Below are 19,292 nucleotides of genomic sequence, written 5' to 3' on the forward strand. Positions count from 1 at the left end.
CATGTCCACCACTTCCTTGTGTGTCTTAAGGGCAGTAATAGATCTTTCCAACAATTCCAGCTTCTCTATCATTTTCTGAGCTTCCAGCTCAGAAGTAGTTCTGGAGGGCATGTCATCCAGGTTAAGGGTAGGGTTTGTCGGTTCAGCATCAGGTCCTTGATTGGAGGTAGCAAGTCCACTTCCCCCAGCTGAAGCCCCATTTCCATTACCACTACTTAGTTCAGCTATTAGGGCAGTCCTTTGTGCAGCTAAGGCCTCATTCATTCTGGCCTCCATTCTGGCTTCCAATTGTTCCATGAGGGTTCGGATGTCAGACAGTGATGCCATTGGTGCAGTCAGGGTTGTTGAACTTGTGGGTGAGAGCTCAGTTGGTATTTCGAGTACTGGTGGTCTTTGGAGGGGTACCTGTGAAAGGACATAGTCAAAACGATTAGACTATCCTATACAAGGTGTTTTCATACAGTATGTGAGATAGTGTAGGGTAATATTGGTATGCTAGGACACCCAGGATAGGACCCAATGGGATGTGATATGTAAGGTAGAGTGCTTAGGGCTGGACATCTCGACTTTTCAAAAGGCCCCTAGTTCTCAAAGAAAAAATTTTTTGGGCCTTAAGGGGCCAAATTGGGAATTTTTGGGGCCTTTGGGGCCGAATTGGAAATTTTTAGGCCTTTGGGGCCAAATTGAAAATTTTTTAGGCCTTAGGGGCCAAATTGGAAATTTTAAGGCCTTTGGGGCCAAATTGGAAATTTTTGGGCCTTAGGAGCCGAATTGGAAATTTTTGGGCCTTCGGGGCCAAATTGGGAATTCTTGGGCCTTCGGGGCCAAATTGAAAATTTTTGGGCCTTCGGGGCCAAATTGGAAATTTTTGGGCCTTTGGGGCCAAATTGAGAATTTTTAGGCCTTCGGGGCCAAATTGGAAATTTTTGGGCCTTCGGGGCCAAATTGAGAATTTTTAGGCCTTTGGGGCCAAATTGAAAATTTTTTGGGCCTTAGGGGCCAAATTGGAAATTTTAAGGCCTTTGGGACCAATTTGGAAATTTTTTGGGCCTTAGGGGCCAAATTAGAAATTTTAAGGCCTTTGGGGCCAAATTGGAAATTTTTGGGCCTTTAGGGCCGAATTGGAAATTTTTAGGCCTTTGGGGCCAAATCGGGAATTTTTGGGCCTTTGGGCCAAATTGAGAATTTTTCAGGTCTAAGGACCAAAATGTAATTTTCTAGGTCTCGGGGACCAAAATGTGATTTTCCAACTTTGAAATGGAATTTTTTTTTTTTTTTTTGTGTGAAGTATGGGATGAATGCGTGAATGCGCACAACATCACAACATAATTCATTTTTAATGGAATGATTCAGCATCATCGGGTGCATACAGTCCTAAAGGATAGGTTCTATAGGCTATGACACAAATAGAGAATCGGCTTATTAAGGGACCCTTGAACCTTGAGTAAGGATATACCTAACCACATGTGAAACAAAGAGTTTCGCGTGGGTCCAACGGTACGCATACTCATGGGCCACCTCCAAAAGGATTAGAGATGGTTTGCGGTAACAGGGAGGACGCTTTGGCTGTCCGTCGGCATAATCAAAGAGACTTGCCGATCAGCGCTACTTGCTATCCAGACTCAGAAGTTTGAACAGAGGAGAAGAAATTCATTTGAAGTTCATTTTGTTTTATGCAATGGAGAAAAGGATTCTCAATCGTGCAAATAAATCAATAAGTTTTAATGTCTTAATTAAATTTTTCAATTAAGTTCAAATTTCTTCATCAAGTATTCTTAAGAAAAGAACACTTGATTCGTGTTAGTATACCCTGCAAAACAAAACATAACAGAAATAATACCCTAAAGAAGGGCAGTTTAGTCCATGCAGCAATTGTAGTCCACTTTATGCAAAATGATTACATAATTCCCCAGCAGAGTCGCCAAACTGTGAACCCCTTTCCCCGGATTGCATAGGCATGTGATACATATGACAAAAGAAAGAAATGCACGTGAGTGTGTGAGTCGCCACCTTGTTTAATTATTTTAGGGTAAACTAGGAAAAACCCTATGTGACTCCAATTTTAATTAACCTAGTTGCTAGATTAATTATCCCAATGTTTAAGGCACAGTCTACGAACCCAAGGTGGATCCCGAGACTATGTCATGCTGATGAACTAACCGAATGAATGAATGCTTTGCAAGGTGAATGATGGATTAATGAAATGTTTAAGTGATTTCGACTTGCCACCCGGGGTGAAATCCCGAACGTGCCTACGTACTTCCGTTTGAATGGAAGATCAAAGTCAACGTAGTTCGATAGGCCTTCTTTGAAGGGCTTTGAATGGGTATGCTTAATGCATGAGTGTGTGTATGCTTCGTGCATTTTGTTTAGGCATTTTGCCAAAAATGGTTGATTGATTCGATTAGGCGTTCATCGCCAAAAGTGTTGGTTTTAAGGCATTTGTGCCAAAATGGTTGTCGGGCGATTTGTCGCCAAAATTGATGTTTGGGCTTATTATTGCCAAAATTGATGTTCGGGCTTATTATTGCCGAAATGGTTTTGTCGGGCGATTTGTCGCCAAAGTTGATATTTGGGCTTATTATTGCCAAAATTTGTGTTCGGGCTTATTATTGCCGAAAAGATTGATTTTGAGGCTTTTAACCAAAATCGATGTGATTGGGCTTATTATTGCCAAAATTGATGTTCGGGCTTATTATTGCCGAAATTGGTGTGATTCGGGCGATTGTCGCCAAAATTCGATGTTCGGGCTTATTATTGCCGAAATTATTTTGTCGGGCGATTTGTCGCCAAAATTGTCGATTTTTGAGGCTTTTAGCCGAAAATGGTTGATTTTAAGGCATTTTGCCAAAAATGGTTGATTTAGGCGATTTGTCGCTAAGCGATTGATTTTAAGGCATTTTGCCAAAAATTGATTTTAAGCGATTTGTCGCTGAAAATGGTTAATCTTATTTATAAGCAATTTTGTTTGCTAAAAATCGATTAGACCGTAGGCAATTTGTTGCCAAAATTGATTGATTAAATGTGGGCAATTTGTTGCCAAAAAAAAAAAGTGATTGAATGAGGCCGTTAGCCACAATTATTGATTAATTGGACTTTTAGGCAAATTGTTCGAAATAAAGGCAATTGTGCCATAGTTATTGATTAACTAGGCATTTTAGCCGATATTGTCGGATTTAAACTTTAATACCACGATTATTAATTAACCGGGCATTTAAGCTTAATCGTATTTTAATTTAAGCAATTTATTTGCTAAATTAATGATGTGAATGCGTTTATGCGGCAATTTAATTCAGAATCGGAGTAGAAAAAGAAATATGCACGAAGTGCTAAAATTAAATAGGCAGAGTTTCGTTAGTACCTGATTTAATTGACGGCCGCTTCTTAGCTCCAGATTTAGCTCCTCGTTTGGGAAATATTAATTAGTTCGAATTTGTTTAATTTTTAGTGGCCAAATAACACAACATAAACATAAAAATTAAATTAAAAATGCATAAAAGCGGTAAAAGAATCGCAAAAGCGTGAGGGAGAAGGAGTGTCCGTCAACACAGACTGAGCAAGCAAAAATGTTGAGGTAAGAGGCCATTTTATAGGCCAAAACGGGCCTAGGGCGGCAGGTGCCGCCGGTGGCCGGGCGGCAGGTGCCGCGGTGGCCGGCGGCAGGTGCCGCCCTGGTCGGCGGCCGGAGCCGCCGTGGCCGGTGGCCGGCGGCGGCCCTCGGGCTTTTCATTCCGGAGGCATTTTCGGGAGTTCTGGACCTCAAAAAAATATTCCGCGACCTGTTTCGCGATCCTCGCGACATTCCGGACGTTTTAAGTACCATATTGGCATACTTTCGGTGAACTTCCAAAATGGCCTTCGGTCTGGTCGGACAGTTTGCAGTCCGGATTATTTCAAATGTAGCAATTGTAGCAAAGTCAAATTTACTGTAGAGCATGTCAAAATTTGAGTATTCACAGATTAGCAAATTCCAAACCATCCAAATCAGTCAAAATAACTGCTCCGCCTGACAATATCTTCTTTAACACATAGGGTCCAGCCCAATGAGGACGAAACTTCCCACGTGGATCTATGATTGGTTGTCTAATCTCCTTCAGAACCAAACAACCTTCTTCCAGTTTTCGGTCTTTGACCTTCTTATTGAAATGCCGCGCCATTCTTCTTTGATAAACTTGAGTTTGGTGGATTGCTCGCAATCGCTTTTGATCCATACCCAAGAGTTGCAAATGATAATTCTCAGCCCAATTTGCTTCGCTGATCTGGCTTTCCCGGATAACCCTCACCGACTGAACTTCCAGCTCAATAGGCAACACTGCTTCCATGCCATATACTAAGGAATACGGGGTTGCCCCAGTAGGCGTTCTGATTGAAGTCCTGTATCCCCACAAGGCATTTGGCAATTGTTCGTGCCAAGCTCTATGCTTTTGAACTGTCTTCTGCAAAATGACCTTTATAGCCTTGTTTGCAGCCTCTACGGCCCCATTTATCTGTGGGCGATAGGGTGAAGACTTGTGATGCTGAATCTTCTTTTGCTTCAGTTGGTCCGAAAATTCACTTTGAAAGTGAGACCCGTTGTCAGTAATGATCTCAAATGGTGTTCCATACCGACAAAGGATGTTGGTACGAACGAACTGTGCTGCCTTCTTGGCGTTCAAGACTGAATAGGAGGCTGCCTCAATCCACTTAGTGAAATAATCAACAGCAACCAGGATGAATTGATGGCCATTGGAAGCCTTTGGATGGATCTTTCCGATCACGTCTATGCCCCAAGTCGCGAAAGGCCATGGTGAAGTAATGGGATTCAGATTGACCGGATGCTGCTTTTGCAGCTTAGCAAAAATTTGACATTCATGGCACTTCTGCGCGTGCCTCACGCAATTTGCATTCATGGTTGACCAGTAATAACCTAGGTTCATGATTTTTCGAGCCAAGGCTATCCCGTGCATATGTGGACCGGACTCCCCATTATGTAAGGAATCCATGATGCTTTGAGCTTCTCCTTCATCAACGCACCTTAGGTGCAGACCATTCCAACTTCTTTTATACAAAACTCCCTTAGTAAGGTAATATCCAGAGGCTAACTGTCTCAATGTCCGTTGATCAGTTTTAGTGGATCCCTCCGGGTAGGCTTCATTCTGAAGATAACTCTGTATATCCCAATACAGGGCTTGTCATCCACCACATTCATGATATGAGCTGGCTGTTTCTATAGTCGAACTGTCAGAGGTCGAATGACTTGGTCCTCTCCTATATTTACCATGGAGGCCAAAGTAGCCAGAGCATCAGCAAATTGATTTTTGGCTCGCGGCAAATAGTGGAAGGATAAAACTTCAAATTGCTGCGCCAATTCGTCCAGGCGTTGTAGGTAAGGAACCAAACGCTCTTCCTTAATTTTCCATTTTCTCAAAGCTTGGGAGACTATTAGATTGGAATCTCCGAAAATCTTGAGGATTTTTATTTCTTTCTCCAGGGCTACTTCTAACCCCTTTATGCAAGCTTCATACTCGGCTTCATTGTTGGTGCAGTCGAAATCTAATTTGACTGCGATTGGGACGTATTCTCCACAAGGAGTTTTGAATACGACTCCAACCCCATTTCCATGGTAGTTTGAAGCTCCGTCGAAGTACATTTCCCAGCCTTCACTTTCTAAGCTCAACAAGTCTTCATCAGGAAATTCTACCTCCGGCATTTGGTCTTCGACCGGCAATTCTGCTAACTGATCAGCTAAGTCTCCGCCTTTCACTGCCTTCCATTGTACAAATTTTAACTCATAGGCTGCGAGCACCGACACCCACTTAGCCATCTTACAGTCAAGAACCGGCCTCTCCATAAGGAATTTCAAGGGGTTCGATTCAGAAATGACATAGGTTGTGTAAGACGAGAGGTAGTGCTGCAGCTTTGTACAGGCCCAAACTAGAGCCAGACACAACTTCTCTATCTTGTTGTATTTTAGCTCGTATTCTAGCATCCTTTTGCTTAAGTAATACACGACATTTTCTATCCTTGTATCTTCTGCTTGTTGAGTTAGCATTGCACCCATCGCTTCTTCTGTCACTGATAGGTATAATAACAAAGGCTTTCCTAGCCTTGGTGGCTGTAAAACTGGTGGGGATAGCAGATATTGCTTGACTTGGTCGAAAGCTTTCTGGCAATCCTCATTCCATTTAACTGCTACTCCTTTCCTGAGTAATTTGAAGATCGGACCACAAGTATCGGCCAATTGACTAATGAACCGGCTGATGTACTGTAGCCTTCCCAGGAAACCCCGAACTTCCTTTTCTGTTTGAGGTGCTGGCATTTCCAGAATAGCTTTGGCCTTCGAAGGGTCAATCTCTATGCCCTTTCGACTGACCATATGCCCCAGAAATACTCCAGATGTAGCCCCAAATAGACATTTTGCCGGGTTGAGCTTCAAGTTGTACTTTCGAAGTCTAAGGAAGAACTTCTCAAGTGCTGTTGTGTGTTCTTCAGCTGTTTTTGATTTAACAACCATGTCATCCACATACACTTCTACTTCTTTGTGAATCATGTCATGGAAGATGGTCGTCGCCATTCTCTGATAGGTTGCCCCGGCATTTTTGAGCCCAAAAAGGCATGACCCTATAACAGTAGGTTCCCCACTCTGTGATGAATGCCGTTTTCTCTTTGTCTGGCAAATTCATCATTATTTGGTTGTACCCGACAGCGAGATCGGTCAAGGAGACCATCTCGTGTCCAGCCATTCGGTCCACTAACAAGTCAATATGCAGCAGGGGGAAGTCGTCCTTCGGACATGCTTTATTCAAATCCCGGTAATCCACACACATTCTGACTTTTCAATCCTTCTTAGGAATCGGCACAATGTTTGCTAACCATGTCGGGTAAGCAATGGGTTCTATGAACTTGTTCTCCAGTTGCTTGGCAACTTCCTCCTTGATTTTCAAGGACCATTCCGTCTTCAGCCTTCTAAGCTTCTGTTTCACTGGCTTAGCCTCAGGGTATACCAGAATCTTATGCACCACTATTGCTGGGTCGATTCCCGTGATGTCACTTGCCTTCCACATGAAACAATCGGCAAACTTCTTCAAACATTCATTGACCTGATCCTTGTTCATACAATCAGATGCAATGTATGTATGTTCATTTTCTTCTTTGCCAATTATTATTTTTTCTTTTTCATTTTTTATTTCATTTATTTGATTATTTTTGCTTGGAAATGCTTGGAAAGATAGACACGCAGGGTAGTCAAGAATTTGCAAGCCTTTATTGATTATGACGGAATCGTCTTCAAAAATTACATCAAATTTGAAATCTGGATCTTCTAGATCCGACACAGACGACTCAGAACTGGAACTGGACTCTGACTCGGTTTCAGACTCGGGGTCAGACTCGAACTCAGTACAGGACTTTGTTACAGATTTTGACTCTTGGTTTGACTCGGGAGGGGGTCTATCAGCAGCGCGCTCCTCCTCGGCGTACCAGTTGGTGAGAGGCCCTTCGTTCGGCTTGATTAGGTTGAGCAGGTCTTGATTCCCTTCATTTCCTGTGATAACTGCAATCTCGTCAAGGAGACTAGGCTACATGAAGTCTTCCACTTCCAGCTCGGTTGTTACCTCTTCGGATAAGTCATTCAGGTCCAGGACACAGGTATCATTCATTTCTAGGAATAGCTCGAAAGGATCGATCAATTCCTGGTCAGAAACAATAGCATTTACCCCGTGATTTGGTAAGGGATTAGTGCTAATGTTTGACTCACTTCTTGGGATGATTGAACCGTCGTCCACCAGGTCTTGGATGCGGTTCTTAAGCGTCCAGCACGCTTCAGTCTCGTGCCCATGACCCTGATGATATTCACAGTATTCATTGGTTCGGTAGTTTCTTGGTAAAGGGTTGGGTGGCGGCCTTGCTTCCAAGGGCTTGATGTAGTTGGCCTTGACAGCCTCTCGGAAAACCAAAAGGATTGGCATCCCGAGATCAGTATATGTCCTTCTTAACCGATTGCCATTTCTCATATTGCCCACACGTAAAGGATTCGTGGGGGTGATGCTTGCCACTTCGTGGACTTTGCCAGGTTGGCTAGGTTTCTTATATTTGGAGGTTCCTGAGTCTTCTTTCAGTTACCCCATTTGAATTAAATCCTCTACCTTTGTAGCAGCAGCAATGAGCGACTGGAAGGTTGGTAAGTATTGGGTTTGTAACTGTTGTTGGTAGACAGGCTGCAGGTTCTTTATGATTATGTCTACCTGTTCTTGCTCAGAAGGCCGGTTGATCATTTGGGCGACCTTGGTCCTTTTTCTCGTAAGGAACGAGGGAAAGGGTTCATTGTGCATTTTGTTTAGGCATTTTGCCAAAGATTGATTGTTTAGGCATTTTGCCAAAAATGTTGATTGGGCTTATCTGTTTGCCAAAAAAAATGTTGATTGGACTTATTGGTTTGCCAAAAAATGGATTAAGGCCTTTGGCCAAAAAGTTTTGTGATTTATGCAATCTGATTGCCAAAAGATTGGTTATTTAAAGGCTTTTTAGCCTAAATGTGTTGATTCGAAGACTTTTAGCCAAAAAGATTAATTTTAGGCAATTATTGCCTAAAAGTTGATTATTTAGGCGATTGTCGCAAAAATTAAGTGATTTAAGACTTTTAGCTAAAAAATGGGTTGATTTAGGCAAATTGTCGCCAAAAATTGGTTATTCTTACTTATAGGCAATTTGTTTGCCTAAAGTAATTAAATGAACTGCAATGTAGGCAATTTAATGCCAAAAGAACGTGATTAATTAAGGCCTTTTAGTCACAATTATTGATTAATTGGACTTAAGCCGAAAATTATTCGAAATAAAGGCAATCATACCATAGCCATTGATAGACTAGATATTTTAAGCCAATATTGTCGGATTTAAGCTTTAATACCACGATTATTAATTAACCGGGCATTTAGCCTAAATTTATTTAATTGAGGCAATTTACTTGCCTAATGATGACATGAATGCATTTATGCAGTTGTAGAATTAGGAGGAGTAGAAGAGAAGCATGCATGAAGTGCTAAAATTAAATAGGCAGAGTTTAGTTCATGTACCTGATTTAGTCGACGACCGCTTCTTAACTCCAGGTTAAGCTCCTCGTTAAGGGAAATTTAATTAATTTAATTTTAGTGACCACTTAACAAAGCAAGAAAGCGATAAAACTAAATTAAAATGCAAGAAAGCAGTAAAGAATCGCAAGGAGCGTAAGGGAGAAGGAGCGTCCGTCAACACAGACTGAGTGAGTAAAAACGGAGGCCCCGAGGCCAATTTTATAGGAAAAAAAGGAGACCCGAGGGCGGTCCTGCCCGCCCTCGAGGGCGGGCGTGCCCGCCTCAGGGGGACGGGCGTGCTTGCCCCTTGGGGGCGGGCAGGCCCGCCCTTGAGGGCGGGCGTGCCCGCCTCAGGGAGGCGGGCGTGCCTGCCCCTTGGTGGCGGGCATGGGGCGGGCGTGCCCGCGCCCAGAGGGGGTGGGCGTGCTGCCCCTGGAGGGTGGGCATGCCCGCCCTCCAGGGCGGGCTGGACCGCCCTTGAGGGTGGGCTGGCCCGCCCTGGGGGGGCGGGCATGCCTGCCCCATGGGGGCGGGCGCGCCCACCCCTGAGGGCGGGCACATCGACCCGTGTGCTTATTTTTTTCTCGTTCCGGAGGCGTTTTCGGGAGTTCCGGACCTCCAAAAAATATTCCGGGACCAATTCTGCAATCCTCATAATTTTTCGGACCTTTCAAGTACCATATTGGCATAGTTCTGGTGAACTTCCCGAATGGCTTTCGGCCCGGCCGAACTGTTTACAGTCCGAGAAAACAGGCTTTTTGAGCCTCAAAATTTGAGTATTCACAGTTGTGTATGTTTTTTTTTTTTTAACTATTGCCCCTGAATCCGACTTGGAGGATTTTGCCCCCTGCTTGAGAGAATTGATGCCCTTATTAGCTGAAATAGAATTTCTTCTTAATGAAAGACTAAAAAATTCCGTGATTACTTCTGTGATGGGAGAATGGTGAAGGTTCTTATCACTTCTTGCCCCCAGAATGGTGCTGACCATGGAATACTTCATAACATTGGTGTTGTACTTGTCCAATCGATTGAGGAATCAAAGAGAACAAAGCCACTTATATGACTCGAGGAAACGGACAATGTGGATGACATCGCTCGTCTGAAAGGATCGAAGAAACGATGGTCCAAGTGGAGACGAGGTATTAAAGAATTTCCTCTCAACGATTATGTTTGACATTTTTTAGGGTTGCTTTGGAAACCCCGGGGATTGAATTGACATTTTCCTCTCTCTCTTTTTTTTTTCGAGGAATGACTCAAAGAGTGACGCTTTCAAAACGAACTTTTGAGAATGACTCGATTTTTGTGACTCGTTGTGGAATGACCACTGGTGATGGAGACTTGATTTTAGAGACTCATTGGAGACTCGATTTAGAGACTCAAATTTTTCTTGTAGTGAACTTTGACTCGAAGGAATTCAGTGCTTCCTGGAAAAATGATTTATATACTCCCAAGGAGACCTTTGAAAGGGATTTTTTTTTTAAGGACATACTTTGCTGTTTATCCTACAAAAATGGATTCTCTAAAAGAATTCATGAAAGCACTCTTTTTTTTTTTTTTTTTTTTTGCCTTAACTTTTGCCTAGTAGCCGCCCTTTCGGGTTTTCGACTCTAGCAGGCTCTTTGCCCTAACTTTTGCCTAGACCGCCCTTTCGGGTTTTCAGCCTTGCGGGCTCAATTCTTGCCTGAAGCAGCCCTTTCGGGTTTTGAACTCCAGCTTTTTATTTTTCTTTTCTTCTCTTTTTTTTATTTTTTATATTGGCAAAGAGAAAATGCTTTTTATGATGCAAACTTATGTTTGTGACCGTGCCTTTGCGGCTGCCTACGTATCTCCAAGAACTCTTCGGGGGATGGGGAGAATCAGGTCTTTCGTAGTTCCTTCCCGACTTGCTGTTGGGGCAAAATTCAATTTCGCCTTAATGCTGATTGTGGAATTCATTTCCGATTTGATTTCTTCGGGATTCCTTCCTGACTTGATATTAATATAGAATTCATTTCTGACTTGATTTCTTCGCGGGATTTCTTCCCGGCTTGATGTCTTTGCGGGATTCCTTCCCGACTGGATGTCGATGCAGAATTCATTTTTGACTTGATTTCTTTGCGGGATTCCTTCCCAGCTTGATGTTGATGCAGAATTCATTTTCGACTTGATTTCTTCGCGGGATTCCTTCCCGGTTTGATGTCTTTGCGGGATTCCTTCCCGGCTTGATGTCTTTGCGGGATTCCTTCCCGACTTGATGTTGATGCAGAATTCATTTCTGACTTGATTTCTTCGCGGGATTTCTTCCCCGCTTGATGTCTTTGCGGGATTCCTTCCTGACTTGATGTCTTTACGGGATTCATTCCCGACTTTGATGATGTTGAATCAACTTATTGACTCGAGCTCGTATGATAGTGATGACCCTAGGCGAATCTGACTTTGTTGTTGTAGTGGTTTTACCACTGGTTGCCTGAAATATGACTTGTATTCATCACAAAGAGTTTCGAATACCCACATTGTGGTGGTAACTTGAGTGGATTGAGTGTTGAAGAAGCTTTTATGCTTTGAGTTTGTGGCTTCGCCATGTTTGACTTCTTGAGGTCAATTTGATTCCTTTTCTTGAACTTTATCTTCTTCTGAATTTGAAACTTATTTCCTCAATGGTTCTCCTCTCCATAAGGAATTTTGAGGAGACTCTTCCTTTTCCTTATTTTGAGAAATGATCCTTGTTTATAAGGACACTTGTACTTGTGCCATGCCTGGCGCTTGATTTTCAAGGTGTTTGTTGTCATCCAATTTGTGGAAATGACTGCTTCTTTTAACTTGCTTTTTCAAAATGTGAGCAGTCGCTGGGTCTTTGTCCCTATGGCTGAAATGATTTGTCATCTACCCTTGATGGGCTTGAATTTAACGGAGAGCTTGCAGTTGACCCGTTTTTGACAACTTGATTTCCTGTAGCTTTGTCCTTGATTTCTTTCTTTTGTGCAAAAGTTCCTTCTGACCCATTTTTTCTTTCGCTTGTTTGCTTCCTTTTGACTAGGGGTTCCTTTTGTCCCGTTTTTCCTTTTGCTTGCTTAGAAGCAGCCTCTCCATAAAGAATTTCGAGGCAACTGGATTCTGAGATGTATGGATAGCATTGCGACTTCGTGCAGACCCAACCCAATAACTTCTTTATTCTGTCGCTTTTAAGCTCAAAATTCAGACACCTCTCTGTCGGAGCATCTTCCATTCCTGGGTTTTCGGAGAAACCATTCTGGCCCTAACCCCTTCAATCGGCTTTACCTCGGTACTGTTTGAAGTCTTGCGTACCCTTTGCTGGATCCTTTCCATGATTACCATTCAAAACTTCCCCTTTGATGGCGCTTCTTAGGATGCCCCCAGTTTTGATTGATGCAGAGCAAATGAATGCATTTTTCTTTGCCAATTTTTATTATCTTTTATATCATCATTTTTTTTTCTTTTTTTTATTTTTTATTATTTTTTTTCGATTTTTTTTGCTTTAACAGGAAAGGAGAGGGAAAGAGTATAAACATGATTGGAACGTAAACTGATCCCTTTTTATTGATAAGACAAAATTTGTGTACAAAAGACAATTAGATTTACAAATTTGAATTGAATGAAAACTTGAATGGAAATGAAAATGAAAAGAAAAAACTAGACCCTAAAAGATAGACTCTAGGTGGACTGTGATGGACTAGGATTGGATTGACTGTAGTGACTTTGTTCTTCTCGATGCTTAAATCGATCAGACAGGTTGTTGTTGGTCTTGAACAATTCCTTTGTTCTTTTGGAGGTTTGATCTCAACCTTCTCAAACACAAACTTCATTCATTTCTAAGAAAAGTTCGAAAGGATCGAACGATTCTTGTTCAATAATTTTTTTTTGCATTAATCCCATGGTTAGGCAAGGGATTGGTTGATATTCAGCTTGCTCTTGGGGATGATGGACCCATTGTCAACCAGGTCTTGTAGGCGGTTTTTCAAAGTCCAGCATGATTCTGCTTCTTGTATGAGTCTTCTTGGAGTTGACCCAACTGGATTAAGTCTTCCACCTTAGTTGCAGTCGCAATGAGCGATTGGAACGTAGGCAAGTACTGTGTTTGAAGCTGTAACTGGTAGACAGGCAGTAAATTCTTGATTATTATGTCAACTTGTTCCTGTTCAGAGGGTCGGTTGATCATTTGAGCAGCTTTGGCTCTCCACCTCGAAAGGAACAAGGAGAAAGGCTCATTGTTCTTTTGTTTGGTGGTTTCCAGCTCCCTCCGGGTAACATCCACTTCGATATTATAATGGTACTGCGTGTTGAAAGCATTGCATATGTCCTCCCAATTCTTCATTTTGGAACGATCCAAGCTCACAAACCATCTTAATGCAGCACTAGTCAAAGATTGCTGAAATAACTGAGTAAGGAGCTCGCTGTTCAGGCCAAACAGGTTGAGGGCACCCACATACATTTTCAGGTGCATTTTGGGACAAGTGGTTCCATCAAACTTGTCCATGTTGGGCATTTTGAACTTCGTGGGCAGTCTTGCTTCAGGGAACAAGGACAAGGAGTCCATGTCCACCACTTCCTTGTGTGTCTTAAGAGCAGTAATAGACCTTTCCAGGAGTTCTAGTTTCTCTCTCATTTTCTTAGCTTCCAGCTCAGAAGCAGTTCTGGAGGGCATGTCATCCAGGTTAAGGGCAGGGTTTGTTGGTTCAGCAGCAGGACCCTGATTAGAGGTAGTAGGTCTACTTCCCCCAGCGGAAGCCCCATTTCCATTACCACCGCCTAGTTCAGCTATTAGGGCAGTCCTCTGGGCAGCCAATGCCTCATTCATTCTAGCCTCCATTCTGGCTTCCAGTTGTTCGATGAGGTTTTGGATGTTAGTGAGTGATGCCATTGGTGCAGTCGGGGTTGTTGGACTTGTGGATGAGAGCTCAGTTGGTGTTTCGGGTACAGGTGGTCTTTGGAGGGGTACCTGTAAAAGGACATAGTCAAAATGATTAGACTATCCTACATAAAGGTGTTTTCATACGGTATGTGAGATAGTGTGAGGCAGGGTAGTGTATGGGTAAGGTATTTGGTCTTGACCCTATGAGATGGGACGGTTTGACCCTGTGTGGTAGGGTAATGTTGGTATGCTAGGACACCTAGGATAGGACCCAATGGGATGTGATATGTAAGGTAGAGTGCTTAGGGCTGGACACCTCGACTTTTCGAAAGGCCCTAAGTTCTCAAAAAAATTTTTTGGGCCTTAGGGGCCAAAATGTGAATTTTTGGGCCTTAGGCCAAATTGGGAATTTTTGGGCCCTTGGGGCCAAATTGGGAACTTTTGGGCCTTAGTGGCCAAATTGTGAACTTCTGGGCCTTAGGGGCCAAATTGAGAATTTTTGGGCCTCTGATGCCAAATTGGAAATTTTTGGGCCTTTGGGGCCAAAATGGGTATTCTTGGGCCTCTGGGGCCAAATTGAGAATTTTTGGGCCTCTGTGGCCAAATTGGAAATTTTTGGGCCTCTGTGGCCAAATTAGAAATTTTTGGGCCTTAGGGGCCAAAATGTGAACTTCTGGGCCTTTGTGGCCAAATTGGGCATTTTTGGGCCTTTGGGGCCAAATTAAGAATTTTTGGGCCTCTGTGGCCAAATTGGAAATTTTTGGGCCTCTAGGGCCAAATTGAGAATTTTTGGGCCTCTGTGGCCAAATTGGAAATTTTTGGGCCTCTGTGGCCAAATTGGAAATTTTAGGACCAAAATGTAATTTTTCAGGTCTCAGGGACCAAAATGTAATTTTTCAGGTCTTATGGACCAAAATGTAATTTTTCAGGTCTTAGGGACCAAAATGTAATTTTCCAGCTTTGAAATGGAATGTTTTTTTTTTGTGAAGCATGGGATGAAAGTGTGAATGCGCACAACATCACAACATAATTCATTTTAATGGAATGATTCAGCATCATTAGGTGCATACAACCCTAAAGGATATGTTCTATAGGCCATAACACAAATAGAGGATTGGCTTATTAAGGGACCCTTGAACCTTGAGCATGGATATACCTAACCACATGTGAAACAAGGAGTTTCGCGTGGGTCCAACGGTACGCATACTCATAGGCCACCCCCAAAAGGATCAGGGATGGTTTGCGGTAACAGGGAGGACGCTTTGGCTGTCCGTCGACATAATCAAAGAGACCTGTCGATCAGCGCTACTTGCTATCCAAACTTAGAAGTTTGAACAGAGAGAGAAGAAATTCATTTGAAATTCATTTTTTATGCAATGGAGAAAAAGATTCTCAATCGTGCAAATAAATCAACAAATTTAAATGTTTTCATTAAACTTTACAATTAAATCCAAATTTCTTTATCCAGTATTCTTAAAGAAAGAATACTTGATTCGTGTCAAGGTACCCTGCAAAACAAAGCATTGTAAAATAATACCCTAAAGAAGGGCAGGTTAGTTTACATAGCAATTGTAGTCCTCTTCATGCAAAATGATTACATAACTCCCCATCGGAGTCGCCAAACTGTGAACCCCCACCCCAAATATCACGCATACAAATGCATATGACTAAGGGCAGAAATGCACGTGAATGTATGAGTCGCCACCTTGTTTAATTATTTTAGGGTAAACTAGGAAAAACCCTAAGTGACTCCAATTTTAATCAACCTAAATGCTAGATTAATTAACCCAATGTTTAAGGCATGGTCTACGAACCCGAGGTGGATCCCGAGACTATGTCATGCTGATGAACTAACCAAAACAATGAATGCTTTGCAAGGTGAAAGATGATGTAATTTGGACCAATGAAAAATGTTTATGTGATTTCGACTTGCCGCTCGGGGTTAAATCTCTAACGTGCCTACGTACTTCCGTTTGAATGGAAGATCAAAGTCAACGTAGTTCGATAGGCCTCTTTTAGAGAGCTTTGAATGGGGATGCTTTATGCATGAGTGTGTGTATGCTTTGTGCATTTTGTTTTAGGCATTTGATGCCAAAAGTGTTGATTTTAATGGCTTTTAGCCAAAAAGATTTGCTTTAGGCAATTGTTGCCGAAAAAATTGATGTGATTTAGGCGATTGTCGCCAAAATTTGATTTATTTGAAGGCTTTAAAGCCAAAACATTGATTTAGGCAATTTATTGCCAAAAAAAAATGATGATTGGGCGATTGTCGCCAAAATTGGTTGATTTGAGGCCATTTATTTGCCAAAAGTGATTAATTGAAGGCTTTTGCCAAAAATTGTGATTTAAGTGATTTGCCGCTAAAAAAGGATCAATCTCACTTATAGGCAATTTGTTTGCCAAAAGTGATTAATTGATTTATAATGTAGGCCATTTATTGCCAAGAAAACGTGTTTAATTAAAGCTTTTTAGCCACAATTATTGATTAATTGGACTTAAGCCAGATTTGTTCGAAATAAAGGCGATTATACTATAGCTATTAATTAACTAGGTATTTTAAGCCAATATTGTCGGATTTAGGCTTTAATACCACGATTATTTATTAACCGGGCATTTAGTCTAAACTTATTTAATTGAGGCAGTTTATTTGCCTAACAATGACGTGAATGCATTTATGCAGTTATAGAATTATTAGGAGTAGAAGAGAAGAATGTATGAAATGCTAAAATTAAATAGGCAGAGTTTAGTTCATGTACCTGATTTAATCGACGGCCACTTCTTAACTCCAGGTTAAGCTCCTCGTTAAGGGAATATTAATTAATTTAATTTTAAATGGCCAAATAACAAAGCAAGAAAATAATAAAACTAAAATAAAAATGCAGAAAAGCAGTAAAGAAACGCAAGGAGCGTAAGGGAGAAGGAGCGTCCGTCAACACAGACTGAGTGAGGAAAACAGAAGGCCCGGGGCTGCTTTATAGGCAAAAACGGACTGTTTCGGCGGCCGGGCCGCCGGAGCAGGGCGGCCTTGGCCGCCGGGGATCGGCGGCTGGGCCGCCTGGGCCGGTGGCCGGGGCCGGCGGCCGGAACCACCGTGTCTGGTAGCTTCGCTAATTTAATGCTCCGGGAGCTCCGGACTTCCAAAAAATATTCCGGGACCAATTCTGTGATCCTCGTGATTTTTCGGACGTTTCAAGTACCATATTGGCATACTTTCGGTAAACTTCCAAAATGGCCTTCGGTCCGGCCGGACTGTTCGCAGTCCGGGAAAACTGGCTCTTCGAGCCTCAAAATTTGGGTGTTCACAGGCGACCGCAGCCGCTGTCGCCGGCGATTGTTGCCGCCAGCGATAGCGGCTGTCGCCGCCGTTAAGGGCGGCTGCCACCGCTGCGGCCGACAGACTTTCTAGTTTTACGTTCCGGAGGCTTTTTCGGGAGTTCCGGACCTCCAAAAAATATTCCGGGACCAGTTCCGCGATCCTCGCGACGTCCCGAACGTTTTAAGTACCATATTGGCATACCTCCGATAAATTTCCAAAATGGCCTCTGGTCCGGCCGAACTGTTTGCAGTCCGGGAAAACTGGCTCTTTGAGCCTCAAAATTTGAGTATTCACACCTATTGACTGCACTTTTGTCTTCGGTGATTACAACATCATCAATCATAGCCACCTGAAAACCAGATAAAGGCACAGCAGCCTCTAAACCTTCCACAGCAGCCACATTCAATTCTTCCTGCGCATTAATAGTTATCACATCAGTGCCCCAAGGTACCTTGACTTTTGTGTGCAACGTGGATGGAATTGCACCCAAAGGATGAAGCCATGGCCTTCCCAACAGCAGAGCATAATTGGCCAAGATGTCCAAGACTACTATGTCCACCCAACTTTCTATTATTCCTGTCGAAATCTTTGCCCTGAAGGTTCCCCTAGCGCTACGCATGGTGTTATCATAGGCTTTAACAACCATGTTAGATGGCTCGAGCTCTGACTCTTCAATCTTAAACTTGGACAACATTTTCAGTGGGCATACGCACAATGCTGACCCGTTATCAACCATCACATTGTGGGTTTCTCGTCCATTAACAGCAACCTGGATGTACAGAGGTTTCAAGTGATTCCTACCTTCGGGAGGGAGGTTAGAATCAAAGAAAGTGATCTCACCAATCCTGCGTTGCAGCACATTAATCATATCCACGCTCTGGATTCTGGCAGGAACTCTGACAAAAGTCATAGCCTCCAACAGAGATTCTCTGTGTTCCTTTGATGCTATCAATAAATCCCACAATGAGATGTCAGCCTTAGTCCTCTGTAGCTGACTCAGTATTGAACTTACTGTTACGCTGCTTGGTACTCTGTTTTGACTACTTTCACCCACTTCAGTAGCCTTCTTTTGTGCTTTCCCTACTTCATCTTCCTTCTTCTTCTCCTTGGGCTGTTCTTCACCCTTATCTAATGTTTTCTTTCCTGTCCCATCGATGATAACTCCTTTTCCCTTGGCCTGGGAATTATTTTCCAGGTTATACACACGACCGCTCTGGGTCGAACTCTGAATGCCAACTTCATTTACATCCTTATCGCTACTATAATACCATTGGTCTGCTTGATCAGCCAGACTGTTTTGGATTGCCAGCTGGAGCTGTTCATCTTCGTTGTCTGGTACTTCCCCTACCTTGACTGTGATGCTCCTTTCTATTTCGACCTTTACTGGTTTCTGTTCCGCTTCCTCCTCACTGCTGCAGTCATCCCAGATGTTCAACATGGCACACATCTTCTCCTCCAACTCTGCCTCTGCCAATACCAACTCTTCAGGCAGACCACTCCCAATTGCATTAACTGATCCACCCGTTTGAGACTTGTGGGGTGGATAGTTATACTGATATTGCGGTAAGGGATTATTCCTTGTGCTCGACTTATTGCGCTCAGAAGGCTTGGTGATCTTCCCACTATCTATCAAATCTTGTATTGCATGCCTGAGCTGGAAGCAATTATCAGTAGAATGACCCTTGCACTGGTGATACTCGCAATCTTGATCAAGAAACCTACCCCGAATAGGCTTAGATGGATTAACTGGTAGCTTTGACAGCACACCGTTCTTGATGCAGGACCTCATAACCGTGCTTAAAGGTCTACCCAGATCCGTGAACTCCCTTCTCACTTTCTGTTTTCGCACCGCCCCCGAGCGATCCGGAAAATGCTCGATTTTATTTTTAATGGAAAAGGTAATCTTTATTTTGAACAGTGGTGACAAAACCTTTTAGGAATACGATGCCGATAAATCAGTCTTATAAAACATTTGAGTCGCCACCCATTATTTTGGCAATGGAACTGTTTCCAATTAAAAGTGACTTCATTTAAAACCCAATTTTTATTTAAGGCCAATTTAGAGAACTGATCAGACGCA

The 19,292-nt window shown here is 42.8% G+C and overlaps 1 protein-coding gene across 1 annotated transcript; it reads right to left on the reverse strand.

The window, feature by feature from the left end:
* Positions 1-335: 335 nt before the first annotated feature.
* LOC105645326 (uncharacterized) lies at positions 336-19,001 on the reverse strand. The gene is made up of 3 exons (XM_089726302.1): positions 18,673-19,001; positions 17,509-18,624; positions 336-405 (listed from the first exon to the last, which is right to left on the reverse strand). Exons 1-3 carry the CDS (start codon positions 18,999-19,001, stop codon positions 336-338), a joined length of 1,515 nt encoding a protein of 504 aa, XP_089582428.1.
* Positions 19,002-19,292: the final 291 nt, after the last annotated feature.

Source organism: Jatropha curcas, chromosome 9 (genome assembly GCF_041381405.1).
Source record: "Jatropha curcas cultivar XTBG-Jc1 chromosome 9, XTBG_Jcur_1.0, whole genome shotgun sequence".
Classification (NCBI taxonomy): domain Eukaryota; kingdom Viridiplantae; phylum Streptophyta; class Magnoliopsida; order Malpighiales; family Euphorbiaceae; genus Jatropha; species Jatropha curcas.